Source organism: Capra hircus, chromosome 8 (genome assembly GCF_001704415.2).
Source record: "Capra hircus breed San Clemente chromosome 8, ASM170441v1, whole genome shotgun sequence".
NCBI classification, from domain to species: domain Eukaryota; kingdom Metazoa; phylum Chordata; class Mammalia; order Artiodactyla; family Bovidae; genus Capra; species Capra hircus.
Window position 1 is genome coordinate 74704494 of NC_030815.1, and position 12100 is coordinate 74716593.

The window sequence follows — 12100 nt, forward strand, 5'->3', positions numbered from 1 at the left end:
AGAGTCATCCTGCAGCCTGGCCCCTTGCCCCCACCCCAGGCACTTACTTCCTTGCACCTAGTTTTTAATCAGAGTTCTAGACACAGCCTTTATTCAGCAGTAAGTGGTACACATCTGCCACCACTAAGCAAACTTGAAATTCTCAACGAGTCTATCCTTTAGTAAGAATAGTTTAAAAACCAAGCCCTTTTCAAAAAGTGTTCATCCCCTTTTCTTCCTTTTCAAAAAACTCTACTTTGGAAACAATCCAAAAAGTATGTAAAGTTTTATGCATGAGCCTCACCAAACCACTAAGAAAAAACTGTATGTGTTCAGCAACAGTTGAAAAATAAAAGTTATACCCTTTGTTGTTTTTAAAGGTATAGGACCAAGCCCGTGATGTTAAGTGAAAAAATCCTGGCCATCAGGCTATCTAGATCTATCTATACCAATCTATCTGTCCATTTGTAAAAATTTATCAGCTAAATTTTTAAACATGTACAAGACAAACTTTGCCAACATGCCTGGTCTAGGTACAGGAATATACATGTGCTTTTCAACCTCTTTTAACTTCTCAAATATTTTTCAATGAGCCTGCATTACCTTTCACAAAAAAGAGGAAAAAAGATTACTCGCTCTTCAAAGAGAAAAAACAGGCAAAGCCAAGACCCACGGCCCTGGCCTCTGGTATCCTAGTGAGACAAATTCTCCTCCTCTCTCTCTCTCTGAGCTTTGTGAGGGGTTTGGAGAGGCGCAGGGGGAAAGAGAAGCAGCTACGTTACACACCCAGACCAGACATTAAAATCCCTGCCAAAGAATTCAGCAACAGCCAATAATACAGCCCCTAGCCTGCATTTGTACAGGGAAGGGGCGGGCAGGGCCAGGCTGAAAAGTGGAACCTGAAACACTCAGCGTGTGACTCAGCCCTTCTGCCTCCTAAGGACGAATCCCTTTAGGCCACGTTCACCCAGAACCAGCTTCTTGCCAGGCCCTGTCCCCTGTCCTTCAGGCCACCACGACCTTCCAACTTGGAGGTCTGGCCTTTAGAACATGATCAAAGATCTCTCTCCTTGGCCAGTGACTGCGCAGGCCCAGGTAAACAGAGAGGCCCCACAACGGAGGCTTTTGCAATCACAGCCACGGTCCCTCACCAAGTTAAGGGACAGGTGGAACCCTGTGGATGTCACCGAATCCAATTTGCACGCCCTGTTAGCTCCTCAGATGTCAGGGTCTGGCTTACAGTGATCTCATCACCTGGCCCACATGGGCAGTGCTAGAGGCAAAGGTAAAAAGATCCTCGAGGGAGTTAGCTCTAGGGAGAACCACTGTCCTAAAACAACTGGAATGCTGCTTAACCAGATAAGAAGAATTGCAATTGCCAGGTGGATGCGGCTTCAAGCAGAATTTCCATCTCCACTTCATGAACGCTGATCAGGAAGTCAGGCACAGGAGGCAAGGTGGAAGGGGGTCAGTGAAGAAATCACCAGGTCTGACTTGACCACAGGATGCCTGGGCCCCCTTCACACACTGGCCAGAGCCCAGCTGAGCCTGAAGGGGATGAGACTCCTGGCCCTGCCCCCAGGATCCAGAGGGTCCCCAGGCTGGAATCCACGGAAGATCCGGGATTAACTGTTTTGTCTTCCCCAAACCATAAATTTGTCTAGTCCCAGCCTGGAAACCCCTACTCTGCTGCTAATCAAAGACCATAATATCCAACCATACGGCCACTGATGTATCATTATAGTCATTATAAAGCAGCAAGTTAAAGATTACGGAGCAGAGCTAATGCAAGGCTTCAGAAATTAGAGGAACATTTTCACACAATCAGATAAAACCAGGACTGGAAAACTTTGGTCCCAGCTCTGGGTTTCTGAATAAGAGAAAGAAAGAAGAAAGGAAGGAAGGAAAGGAGATGGACAGGGAGGCAGAAAGACTGAAATGCTTGGACACACTGTGGCTTCCCTAAGTGATATCAGTATGGTTTAATTATGCCTCCTCTGCCTAAAGGGGCTTTTCAGGCGGCTCCACGATAAAGAATCTGCCTGCAATGCATGAGATATAAGAGACGCGGGTTCAATCCCTAGGTTGCTAAGATCCCCTGGAGGACGGCAAGGCAACCCACTCCAGTATTGTTGCCTGGAGAATCCCAAGGACAGAGGAACCTAGAGGGCTACGACCCATAGGGTCACAAAGTGTTGGACACAACTGAAGTGATTTAGCACATGTACCTCTGCCTAAATTGTGAGTTCCAAAAGAGGAGGCATTTTGTCGTCTCACTCTCCATAGCTCTAGCACTCGGCCTAGGAACAGGCACACTGGTCAAATCCAGACAAACTGTTACCATATCAGACCTCTCAGATGGACCCACCTGTAAACCTAGCAGGGATCTTCCCAAACTCAAGGCCACATTAAGCTGCCCTGAGCCTCTGTACTAAGGGTCTACTGGGCAATAACTTTTAAGGAAAAGCATTAGACTGGGAAGCAGGATATCACTTTTTCTAGCCCCAGCTGGCTACTGCCTGACTCAGTGGCCTAAGGCAAGATCCTTCCCCCTTTAGCACAGGGCATGACAGGGGTCGGGAAACTGGAGACCCATCCTGGGATGCTGTGGTTCCAGGATGCCTCAGTTTGAGTCCCATCTTATGCCTGGCTCGGGCACCCTGTAATCCATGGAACTTTCACCCGGTTCATCAGGTGGAGGCACCCATGTGCTTTCTTAGAATCTGGGTCAAATTATAACAGGCAGGATATACTTCTGCGACCATCAGGCTGCGTGGAAAATAGTGAGCCAAAAAGTCATGGAGGGTATTTCTCCTTTTCAGACTGTCAAACAAGAAAGCAAGTCTATGCGTATGTTAGGAAATTATTTTCCCCAGGAAAAGCAACAGGACAAAACTGGTTTAAAAGACTGTTACCGAACCTCCCAAAGCTTAAAGGTCTGGACACAGGGGAAGTTCCAGGTGCCTCCCCAGGCCCCAGGATGAGGCTCCACCCCAAGCTAGAAGGTTACGAGGCTCCAGGACTCATCCCCAAAGGAGAGAGACAGCCCTTTCCCGAGCGGAGGCCACATGTCCTCTAGATACACTATGTCCCATGTGTGATGATGGGAGAGTCAGGGGAGTGGGAACTGTGCTGCTGGGGAAACACCTGGGAGCTAAGAGCTAGGGAGATGCCCAGCACGTGCTCTGTTCTGCCAAGGGCACAGACCATGGCAGAGGCTTGGCTGACAGCCCTCATGAAACCTGGGAAAGAGGGCTCATGGACAAGTGTTCTCTCAGGGCCCTGGCAACCTGCAGCTGCTGGCTGGCCCGGGCGCCCACACCTCTCTGGCGCCCACCTCTAGATCAGAGTCTTCATCTGAACATACGAAGAGGATCTCGTCAAAGGGGAGCTGGGCAAGCAGGGCCTCAAGTTTGGGCAGTCCTATACTCATACCCTCCTGCACTACCCCAAGGGCTAAAACCAGCTGTCCAGGTCAGGCTGGCCTCCCCTAACCAGTCCTACCTGAGCCACTGCCCACCCCTCAGCCAGCCCCTCTCTGGGCGGGCAGTGCCAGTCAAGTATGTTGTGCTGCCGCCAAATCCAAGCAGAAATAAACATTCCCAGAAAAGTAACTCAGCGCAAGGCTGCTACTCCCCCCAGGCTGACTACATCTCAGGCAAACACCTAGGCAGCCAGAAAAGGGAGCCTTAATGCCATACTCAGTGAGATGCTGCACAGCCAGGCCAAGGGCCTGGACTCCCTGGGAGGACTCCCTGGGAACTTGCAGGAATCCTTAGCAAAGACCCACCTCTCCCCTATAGGTCTCATTCCCGAAAGCCTCACTTCAACCTAGCAGGGATCTGGGGACAGGGCCTACTCTGGCTCCAAACACTGCAACCTGCCCTGACGTACAGGGTAGACAGAAGCAGGACTCCAACTCTGAAGTGTACTGAAGTCTGGCTGCTGCTGCTGCTGCTGCTGCTGCTGCTAAGTCACATCAGTCGTGTCCAACCCTGTGCGACCCCATAGACGGCAGCCCACCAAGCTCCTCTGTCCCTGGGATTCTCCAGGCAAGAACACTGGAGTGGGTTGCCATCTCCTTCTCCAATGCATGAAAATGAAAAGTGAAAGTGAAGTCGCTCAGTTGTGTCCAACTCTTCGTGACCCCATGGACTGTAGCCTACCAGGCTCCTCCGTCCATGGGATTTCCCAGGCAAGAGTACTGGAGTGGCGTGCAAAGTCTGGCTGAGTCTCTAACAACCCAGGACAGATTGAACAGGGACCTGTGAGCAGCCCAGCCTGGTGCCTGGCTCCAGCAGGAAGGGCATGCCCATCACCCATCACCCACCAGCCAGGAGAGAGCCAAGCATCAGGCACAGACCCTTGGATGCCCGAGAGCAGAGCCCAGTTGTTCAAAGGAACTGCAAGTAGTGAAAAGGCCACAGCTTCAAACCCCGAGGGTGCTTTCTCCCAATGACCTCAAAACCACCATGCTAGGCCTTTAGCTGACACCTGCCCAGCTGAACAGATGGGCTTGACTCCCCCAACCCACACAAACACGTCCCTGGAGACTTTCAGCTTCCTCAAGGCCCTCTCCTAACCAGGAACCTCCACCTTGCGGGTATCCAGTCATCGAACCTAAGGGCTCAATAATAGTGAAGAGAAACCCTCCGCCCTGAACTTCCAGAGCTGCCTCGGCAGGAGTCAAAATGTCAGGGTCGCATGCATGTCACATTAAGGTGGACAAGCCAGAGAAGGCCCAGGGCCTCTCCCCACCCCCAACCTGTGCTCCCCAAAACTTTATCTCTCAGGAAGTCTGTTTGTGCCATCAGAGTCAACTCAGAAACAAGTGACTGGCCACCGATCACCAGCAACATCATTACGAAACAAAACAAAGTGAACACAGGCCACCACAGCTTCTCGTGCTTCACTGAGAAGGTCCCATACGTCAAACACCATTCTAATAAACTCTGAGTTACTTTCCTTTAATTTGCTAAAGGATTTCTCTTTCTTTCTACATAATATCTGGGCAACAATTAAAAACAGGTCAAAATCTGGCCTCTCTGGGGTCTGTTGTTGTGTTAGTTGCTCAGTTGTATCTGACTCTTTGTGACCCCCTCTTTGTGGACTGTAACCTGCCAGGCTCCTCTGTCCATGGAATTCTCCAGGTAAGAATACTGGAATGGGTAGCCATTCCCTTTTCTGGGGATCTTCCCGACCCAGGGATCGAACCCAGGTCTTCTGCATTGCAGGCAGATTTTTTTTTACCGCATTGCAGGGAGACTCTTTACTGTTTGAGCCACTAGGGAAGTCCCTCTGGGGTGTGAATATTCTCCAGCTCTCTTTCCCTTTCTATGCTGTTCAGGGCCATCTCCAGAGGCTGACAAAATGGAACTTCAAATCCTGGGTCCTATTTGCCATGTACTTAACAAATACAATCTCATATAGTCCTAAAAATAACCCTGTGAGTTAAGCATGGACAAGCCCCTTTTACACATGAGAAAGGGATTCTGAGGACCCCTGTAACATGTCTGAGATCAGACACAGAGCAGCATGGCAAAGATTTCATTTCATTTTCAGGACCAGTTTGTCACCCAGACTAACCATCAAGTCCAAAGGAATTCAAGCTTCTGGTTTAAAAAAAAACAAAACTCCTTTATTACCACAATTTATGTCTGACCAATTCCAAGAACATCCTCCCAAACTTGATATGAAAATACTGAAGTAATTATTGGAAAAATTGAGCAAGAGCGTGTAGGAGGCTTGCTCTGCCAGGGCTCTTCGAAAAAGTGACAGTTCCTACTGGCAGGATGCCTGCCCTTCTGCTGGGTTCCTCATTCAGAATGACATTCTCGACATCCTGGCATTGAAACTGAGCAGCCTGTCTGGTAATCTTGGGAGCAACCTGTGGCTGCCTTAAGCTTGACTGCCAGTGGATTACAGGTCTAGGGGAGGTCCCGATGGGCATGGGCTCAGCCTCTTCCTGACATAAGGAACGCAGACCCACCGACCCAAGCTCTCTGCTCCCGCTGAAACACAGGCTGGAGGCGCCAGTTCAGATCATCTGGGCAAGACAGCTGAGACTCCAGGTTGCTACCAAGGAAGGGTCAACATGGTACTAACTGGTTACTTACATTTTAGCCCTCCAGCTCCCAGGATACACACACTACACTGGTACAAACACACTCCGCCCCTGGGAGGGCCCTGCTCACAGACATTTTGGGAACCTACAAGGGCAGGAAGCTGGGTAGGAGGGCCCCAGGGCAGGCATCTATAGAGAGGAAGAACTGAACACAATTTACCGAGGGCTTACCCACTTTAAACTCTTGTTTACACTGCTTCCTCTAATCTTCCAAAAGAGTCCCCTGAAACAGGTAACTCTTATTTCCATTTAACAGATGAAAAACCAGAGGTTTAGGGACAAGTCACGTTCCCAAACGCTTAGGAATAAAGTTAATCCACACTCAGGAGACGGTGGGTCTACCGAAGACAGAGATGTGACCTGGGAGGTCTGCTCCCTTCCCTGCTGGAGGCCTCATCATCACTTTTCTAAGCTAGAGAGGGTTACTCTGAGCTGCCTGGTAGTCCCTAAGCAGAGTTAGCAGGGCGAAGACTGCTCCGAGTTAGTAGGACTCAAACTCCCGAAACTTTTTGAGGTTTGGGCCAGAGCTGGGAAGTCTCCAAGGTCTTCTCCGGTTCTGGGGTCGGAGGGGCCTAACGGCTTTCCAAAACCGTGCCCTACTCAGCCTCCATGAATCCGAAGGAACTCACCTCCCAACCTCTCACCCCAGTCCAGCCCGGAACCTCTGTCTGCGGATTAGGAGCTCTGATCCGAAACAGGGGGGCTGTCTGTCGTGGAAGAGGACATGGGTGAACCTCCATGGGGAACTTACCGAGCAGCGGGGACTCCTCAGGGCATTCGGTCAGCGACAGTGTTGTGGTGGAGGGCACTGGGGCCGAAGTCAAGTTGCTCCCCGGGCCCGGGCCAGGGCCGGGGCGAGAGTCCGCGTCTGGGTTGGAGGCGGCCCGGGAGCGCAGCTCTGAAGAGTTCTGCAAAGGCGGCGGCGGTGCGGCCCCTCGCAGCCGGAGCTCCCCGGAGGGCTGCCCGATAGCGGCGGCGCCGTGAGAGCTGCCCTGAAGCGTTGTGCGGACTCCGACCAGCTGAGGCAGGCGTCTTAGGTCTCGGCCGGCCAGGTAATAGACGAGGGTGACGCCAAGATGCAGCGCGCAGACAGCCACGAGGAGGCGGCAGGCCCGCTGCAGGGACGCGCCCGGCATCGCGGCGCTGCCGCCCAGGAGCGGCTCCCGAAACTTCATCTTCCCGCCGCCGCTTTAAGAGGGGGTGGGCTACCGCGGGGAGGGCGGCCCGCCCGCGGGCCGCCAGCCAGGCACTGCCAGACCACAGCACTTGGGGGAGGGACCGAGAGGCGGGGGGAGGCGAAGGAGCGGCACCGGCGGGCAGGCGGCGGATCTCGGCGACTCCGGCGGGCTCAGCAGCCCAGCTAGCAGAAGTGCGCCCAAGGCGCGGGCGCGGGCTGGGGCGGGGCCGCCAGCGGGGCCGCCAGCGGGGCGGGGGCAGGGCCCCGGTAGAAGCAGAGTTTTCAGGACTGTAGCTGGAGGGCGGGGCCGCCTGGGGGCGGGCTCGAATTGTGGGGCGGGGCCTGTGGATGGGCGTGGTCGAGATGAGGGGCGGGGCCTGTGGAGGGTGGGCTACCGGGGCGGAGCCGTTCGGGGAGGCGGTTGGCAGCACGCAGGCTCCGCGTTGAGCACTCGGGTTCCCACGCTGCCCTCTCAAGCCCGCACCGTGAGGGTTCGGTCCCTACTAAGCCTCGCTTCCTCCTCTTTCTCCGAGCTGCCCCCGAGAGGCGCCGCCACTTCCTGCAGGGCTAAAGAGCAGGGGTACGCGCCTGGGCCTGCGGCGCGGCGTCAGAGAAGAGGGAGAAGAGGGCAGGCTGGTTGTTGTCTGGAGGGGTTGTGGCCGCGGCAGCTTTCCAGAACGGTGGACCTCGGTAGATCTGGGTGGGGGTCATGAAGAGGGGCGGAGAAAGGTTGCCCTGGAAACGGATTCGATGCCCAGCGGGAGGTAGGACAGCGGAAGGATTCTTTGAGAGGTTCGAACCCCGTCCTTGGGCGGAGCTAGGTCCCTCTACCAAGCTGGGAAGGTGGGGGGCCCAGGAAGGAGGCGTGGCTCACCTGGCATCCTGTGGAAAAGAAAGTGGACGAGTCTCCGCTTCTCTGGACTCACTGTCCGACAGCCCAGGCTAGGGGATATCGGAGACCCACCCAGCTAGGATTGGGAGTGTGTGGGTGCATGTTCTAGCGCATCCCCCACCATGCATTGCGTGGGAGGATGTCCAGGAGCCCAAGTAACTCCTACGCTGCCATGCAAAGGAAGAGCAGCTGGCTTTATTTACAGTATGAACGGACCTGGACTCAATGCCATGAAGCAAGAGATTGTTCCCATTTTACAGATAGAGTTCAAGGCTCAAGAAATTTAAGACTCGCTCAGCTGGTATGAGGCAGAGGCAGAATTCTGCCTCTAAAACCATTATTTCCCACTTGTTGATTTGCAGATAAGGGCTGGAAGCTATCTAGATGAGAGGTTTTGGCACTGAAGTCGCTTGCTTCAGATTTGACTCGGGCCCACCTGATTGCCTCAGTGGGCAGGCACCTCATTCCTGAGTAGGACTCATGGAGGTGCTATCACTTTGGTGGATGGGGCAGCTGAGGGGCTGTCGCAGCCTACTCTAAAGTGCTACCATACACTGAAAGAGCTTCCTACAGCCAGTCAGACGCAAGTGTAACTGCTTTACGTACGTTGCCTCAATCTTAACACCATGAAGTAGGCAGTTGTTACTCTCGCCACTTCACAGATGAGAAAATTGAGGCTCAGGAGTTGAAAGGTGGCTGTGATCACACAGAATCTTTCTTCACTTGGCTTCCTGGACACCACGCTTTCCTCACTTCACTGGCCCCACTCTGTCTCTTTCCTGGGCTTCTCCTCTTTCCTGGTTGTTGAAGGCCCCAGCCTATAGTGATGTTCTTTTCTGTGTACACTCCCTAGGAGTAATTTATAATATGTGCATGCTGATGACTGCAAAATTATCTATCTCCAGCCCTGATCAACCAACTCATATTCAACTGCCTCTCCTACTGGCATCTCAAACTCCACACATTCTGCCCCCAACAACCTACTCCCTACACTCCATTCCATTCTTACTCACCTCAGAGAATGGCGTTCTCCACTGTTCATCTCACTGTTGTTCATCCATTTCCCCAAGCCCCAAACCTAAAAGGTGTCCTTGATGTGCTTTTCTTATTCTTAAAGGCCATTTCCAGACCCTCAGCAAGTCTTGTCAGGGCTACCCTCAAATTACCAGAATCAACCACTTGCTAACTCCACTGTAACCATCCTAGACCAAGCCACCATCATGGTGGCCTGGATTATAAAATAGACTCCTAATTGGTCACCCTGCTTCTACCTTCACCATACCCCCTCCCCAATCTATTCTCTAAGCATGTAGGGAGATCACTGTAGTCATAAATCAATTCATGCCACTTTATTTAGAAAAAAAAAATCTGCCTGTTAATCCAGAAGAGGCAGGAGACATGGGTGCAGTCCTTGGGTCAGGAAGATTCCCTGTAAGAGGAAATGGCAACCCACTCCAGTATGCTTGCCTGGAGAATCCCATGGACAGAGGAGCCTGGTGGGCTGCAATCCATAGGGTCGCAAAGAGTCAGACACATATTTAGAAAAAAATATGTATTTAGAAAAAACTCCACATCTGTAGAATTCCTGTCTTATCTGATTTCTGCCTCTATCTCCCTATCCCTTTCTTCTGCTGTCATCCTGTACCATGCTCTACCTGGCTTTAGCCACACTAACCTAACTGCTTGCTACTCCTTGAACTTACCCTGTTTCTTCCTGCCTCAGGATGTTTGTATTTGCTATTCAGTTAGCCTGAAACACCTATGAAATGCCTCCTGTGCTCAGTCAATCAGTCGTGTCTGCCTCTTTTCAACTCCCTGGACTGCTGCCTGCAAGGTTCCTCTGTCCACTGGAGTGGGTTGCCATTTCCTTTTCCAGGGGATCTTCCCAACTAAGGGATTGAACCTGTATCTCCTACATCTCCTGTATTGGCAGGTGGATTCTTTTACCACTGAGCCACCTGGGAAGCCCAATACTTACCCCTATTTTACATTCAGATCTCTCAAATGTCGCCTTATGAAAGAGGGCTTCTCAGACTAACCTATGTAGAATAGTTCCCCCCACCCAAATCTGCTTAACCTGCTTGATTTTTTTCAGAGTAGTTATCACTACCCAAAATGAAACATTTAATTTATTGTTGTCTCTCTCTCTCTCATTAGATCAGATGCATGAGTGCAGGAACTTTCTCTCTTGTTTACTGCTATATCCTCAGCTCCTAGAACTGGACCACAGACATAGTTGGCGCTGAATAGACATTTGTTAAAATACCTAGAATATTTATTAAATATATTATTTTACATATATGTAAGTGTATTTCCCTATAGCTCAGACAATAAAGAATCTGTCTGCAGCACAGGAGACCCAGGTTCAACCCCTGGGTTGGGAAGATCCCCTGGAGAATGTAACAACAACCAACTCCAGTATTCTTGCCTGTAGAATCCCATGGACAGAGGACCCTAGCAGTCTATAGTGCATTCGGTCACAAAGAATCAGACACAACTGGGTGACTAAAACTACTACTAAGTATACTGAATATTTTACATATTTTACAAATACTGCAAATGAATGCTTGTGATCATCTTGATAATGTGGGAACGGGAGAGGGGAGGAACTATTGTATTTCGAACACAGACGTCAAGAGTTGTTCACCAGGGAACTGGTAAGGGTAAAGCTGGCCCCAACTGTCTATGTCTAGAGAAAACTGCCTGGCTACTGAGTGAGGATGGGTCAGAATAGTCCCCTTTCTGAAAAACGTGAGGAGGGGAAAATGGAGGTGTCTCTTTTATATGTCCAGAAAATGACCAAGAGACAGAATCAAGGGGAGGTTAGGGGGTCACAGACCTAACCAAAGACCCTCTCTGTGGCCAGAAAGCAGAAAAAGGAACAACACTTGCTTACTGTCCATCTCTTGGGAACATGCAGAGTCCACTGAGGCTTGACACAGCCTCAACAGCTCCCCCATCCCAAGGTACCTAGAATTGGTCAGTTTCTTGCTTCAGAAAGGTCCAGAAAGTCAAAAGCCACCCAGGACAACATTGCCCAGCTGTCTAAACCTGAAATGGAGTTAGAGACAGAAACAGACCCAAGATAACCTTCTTCAGTTCTTTTCGCTCTTGACTTTGTCAGATGAAAAATTAATACCATGAAGAGATACCAGAAGGAGGAAGCTGCAGTGCTGATTGGACAAAAGCTGGAATCTGGGTTTGATGTTTGCACATCCAATGCTGATCTTTCCAGAACCACCCAGCTGACTGCTTCTGCCCTGCAGATTGCCTTCAACTGGTTAGTGATTTCCTCTGCCCTCTTATAGTACCCTCATTGCACCTGTCATTTTTACATTTTTTTTCACCCTAGTAGATGAGAAGAGCATAGAATAGTGCCTGGCACATGGTAGATAGTTATTTCAGTTATTTATTTCTGTATAACACACCACCTCAAAGGTTAGTATCTTAAAATTAACCATTTCTTTTTCACAGTTTTGTGGGTAAACTAGCAGTTCTGCTTCACGTGGTATCAGCTGAGGCAGTGGCACAGTTGGAAGTTCCAAAATGGTGTCATTCACAATGGCTGGCAGCTGGCACTGGTTGGGGGTTGGGTCAGAATGGGTCATGGATCAGGAGTCTTGGTTCTTCACGTGGGCCTCTGCACAAGGGCCTGTCACGTGGCTACTTGGATTTTCTCACAAACTTGACTGTGTGTTCCGGGAATGAGCATTTCAAGGACGAGGGGAGAAGATGCACATCCCAGAGGGCCTAGCCTTAAGCGTCAGGTCTGTGGGCATTTTCTTTCTTTACTCTCATGTTATGTATTTATTTTTGGCTAGCTGGGTCTTCGTTGCTTCACGCGTGCTTTCTCTTGTTGCAGTGAGCAGGGGCTACTCTTCATTGAGCTGCTCAGGCTTCTCACTATGGTGGCTTCTCTTGTGAAGCA

General features: G+C 51.0%; 1 protein-coding gene and 1 long non-coding RNA gene across 4 annotated transcripts in view; one reads left to right on the plus strand and one right to left on the minus strand.

Moving 5' to 3' along the window:
- B4GALT1 (beta-1,4-galactosyltransferase 1) overlaps positions 1 to 7297 on the minus strand; it is a 50297-nt gene extending 43000 nt beyond the window's left edge. Inside the window, 1 exon segment of the mRNA NM_001285775.1 lies at positions 6855 to 7297. Within this exon segment, the coding sequence (NP_001272704.1) occupies positions 6855 to 7278 (424 nt within the window). The 5' untranslated portion in view covers positions 7279 to 7297.
- LOC102188855 overlaps positions 7552 to 12100 on the plus strand; it is a 30610-nt gene continuing 26061 nt past the window's right edge. For 2 of the 3 annotated variants that reach the window (XR_001918471.1, XR_310236.3), the window contains exons 1-2: positions 7552 to 8044; positions 11297 to 11452. This is a non-coding gene — a long non-coding RNA (uncharacterized LOC102188855). The remainder of the gene's footprint in view (positions 8045 to 11296; positions 11453 to 12100) is intronic. The other variant, XR_001918470.1, reaches the window with a different exon arrangement.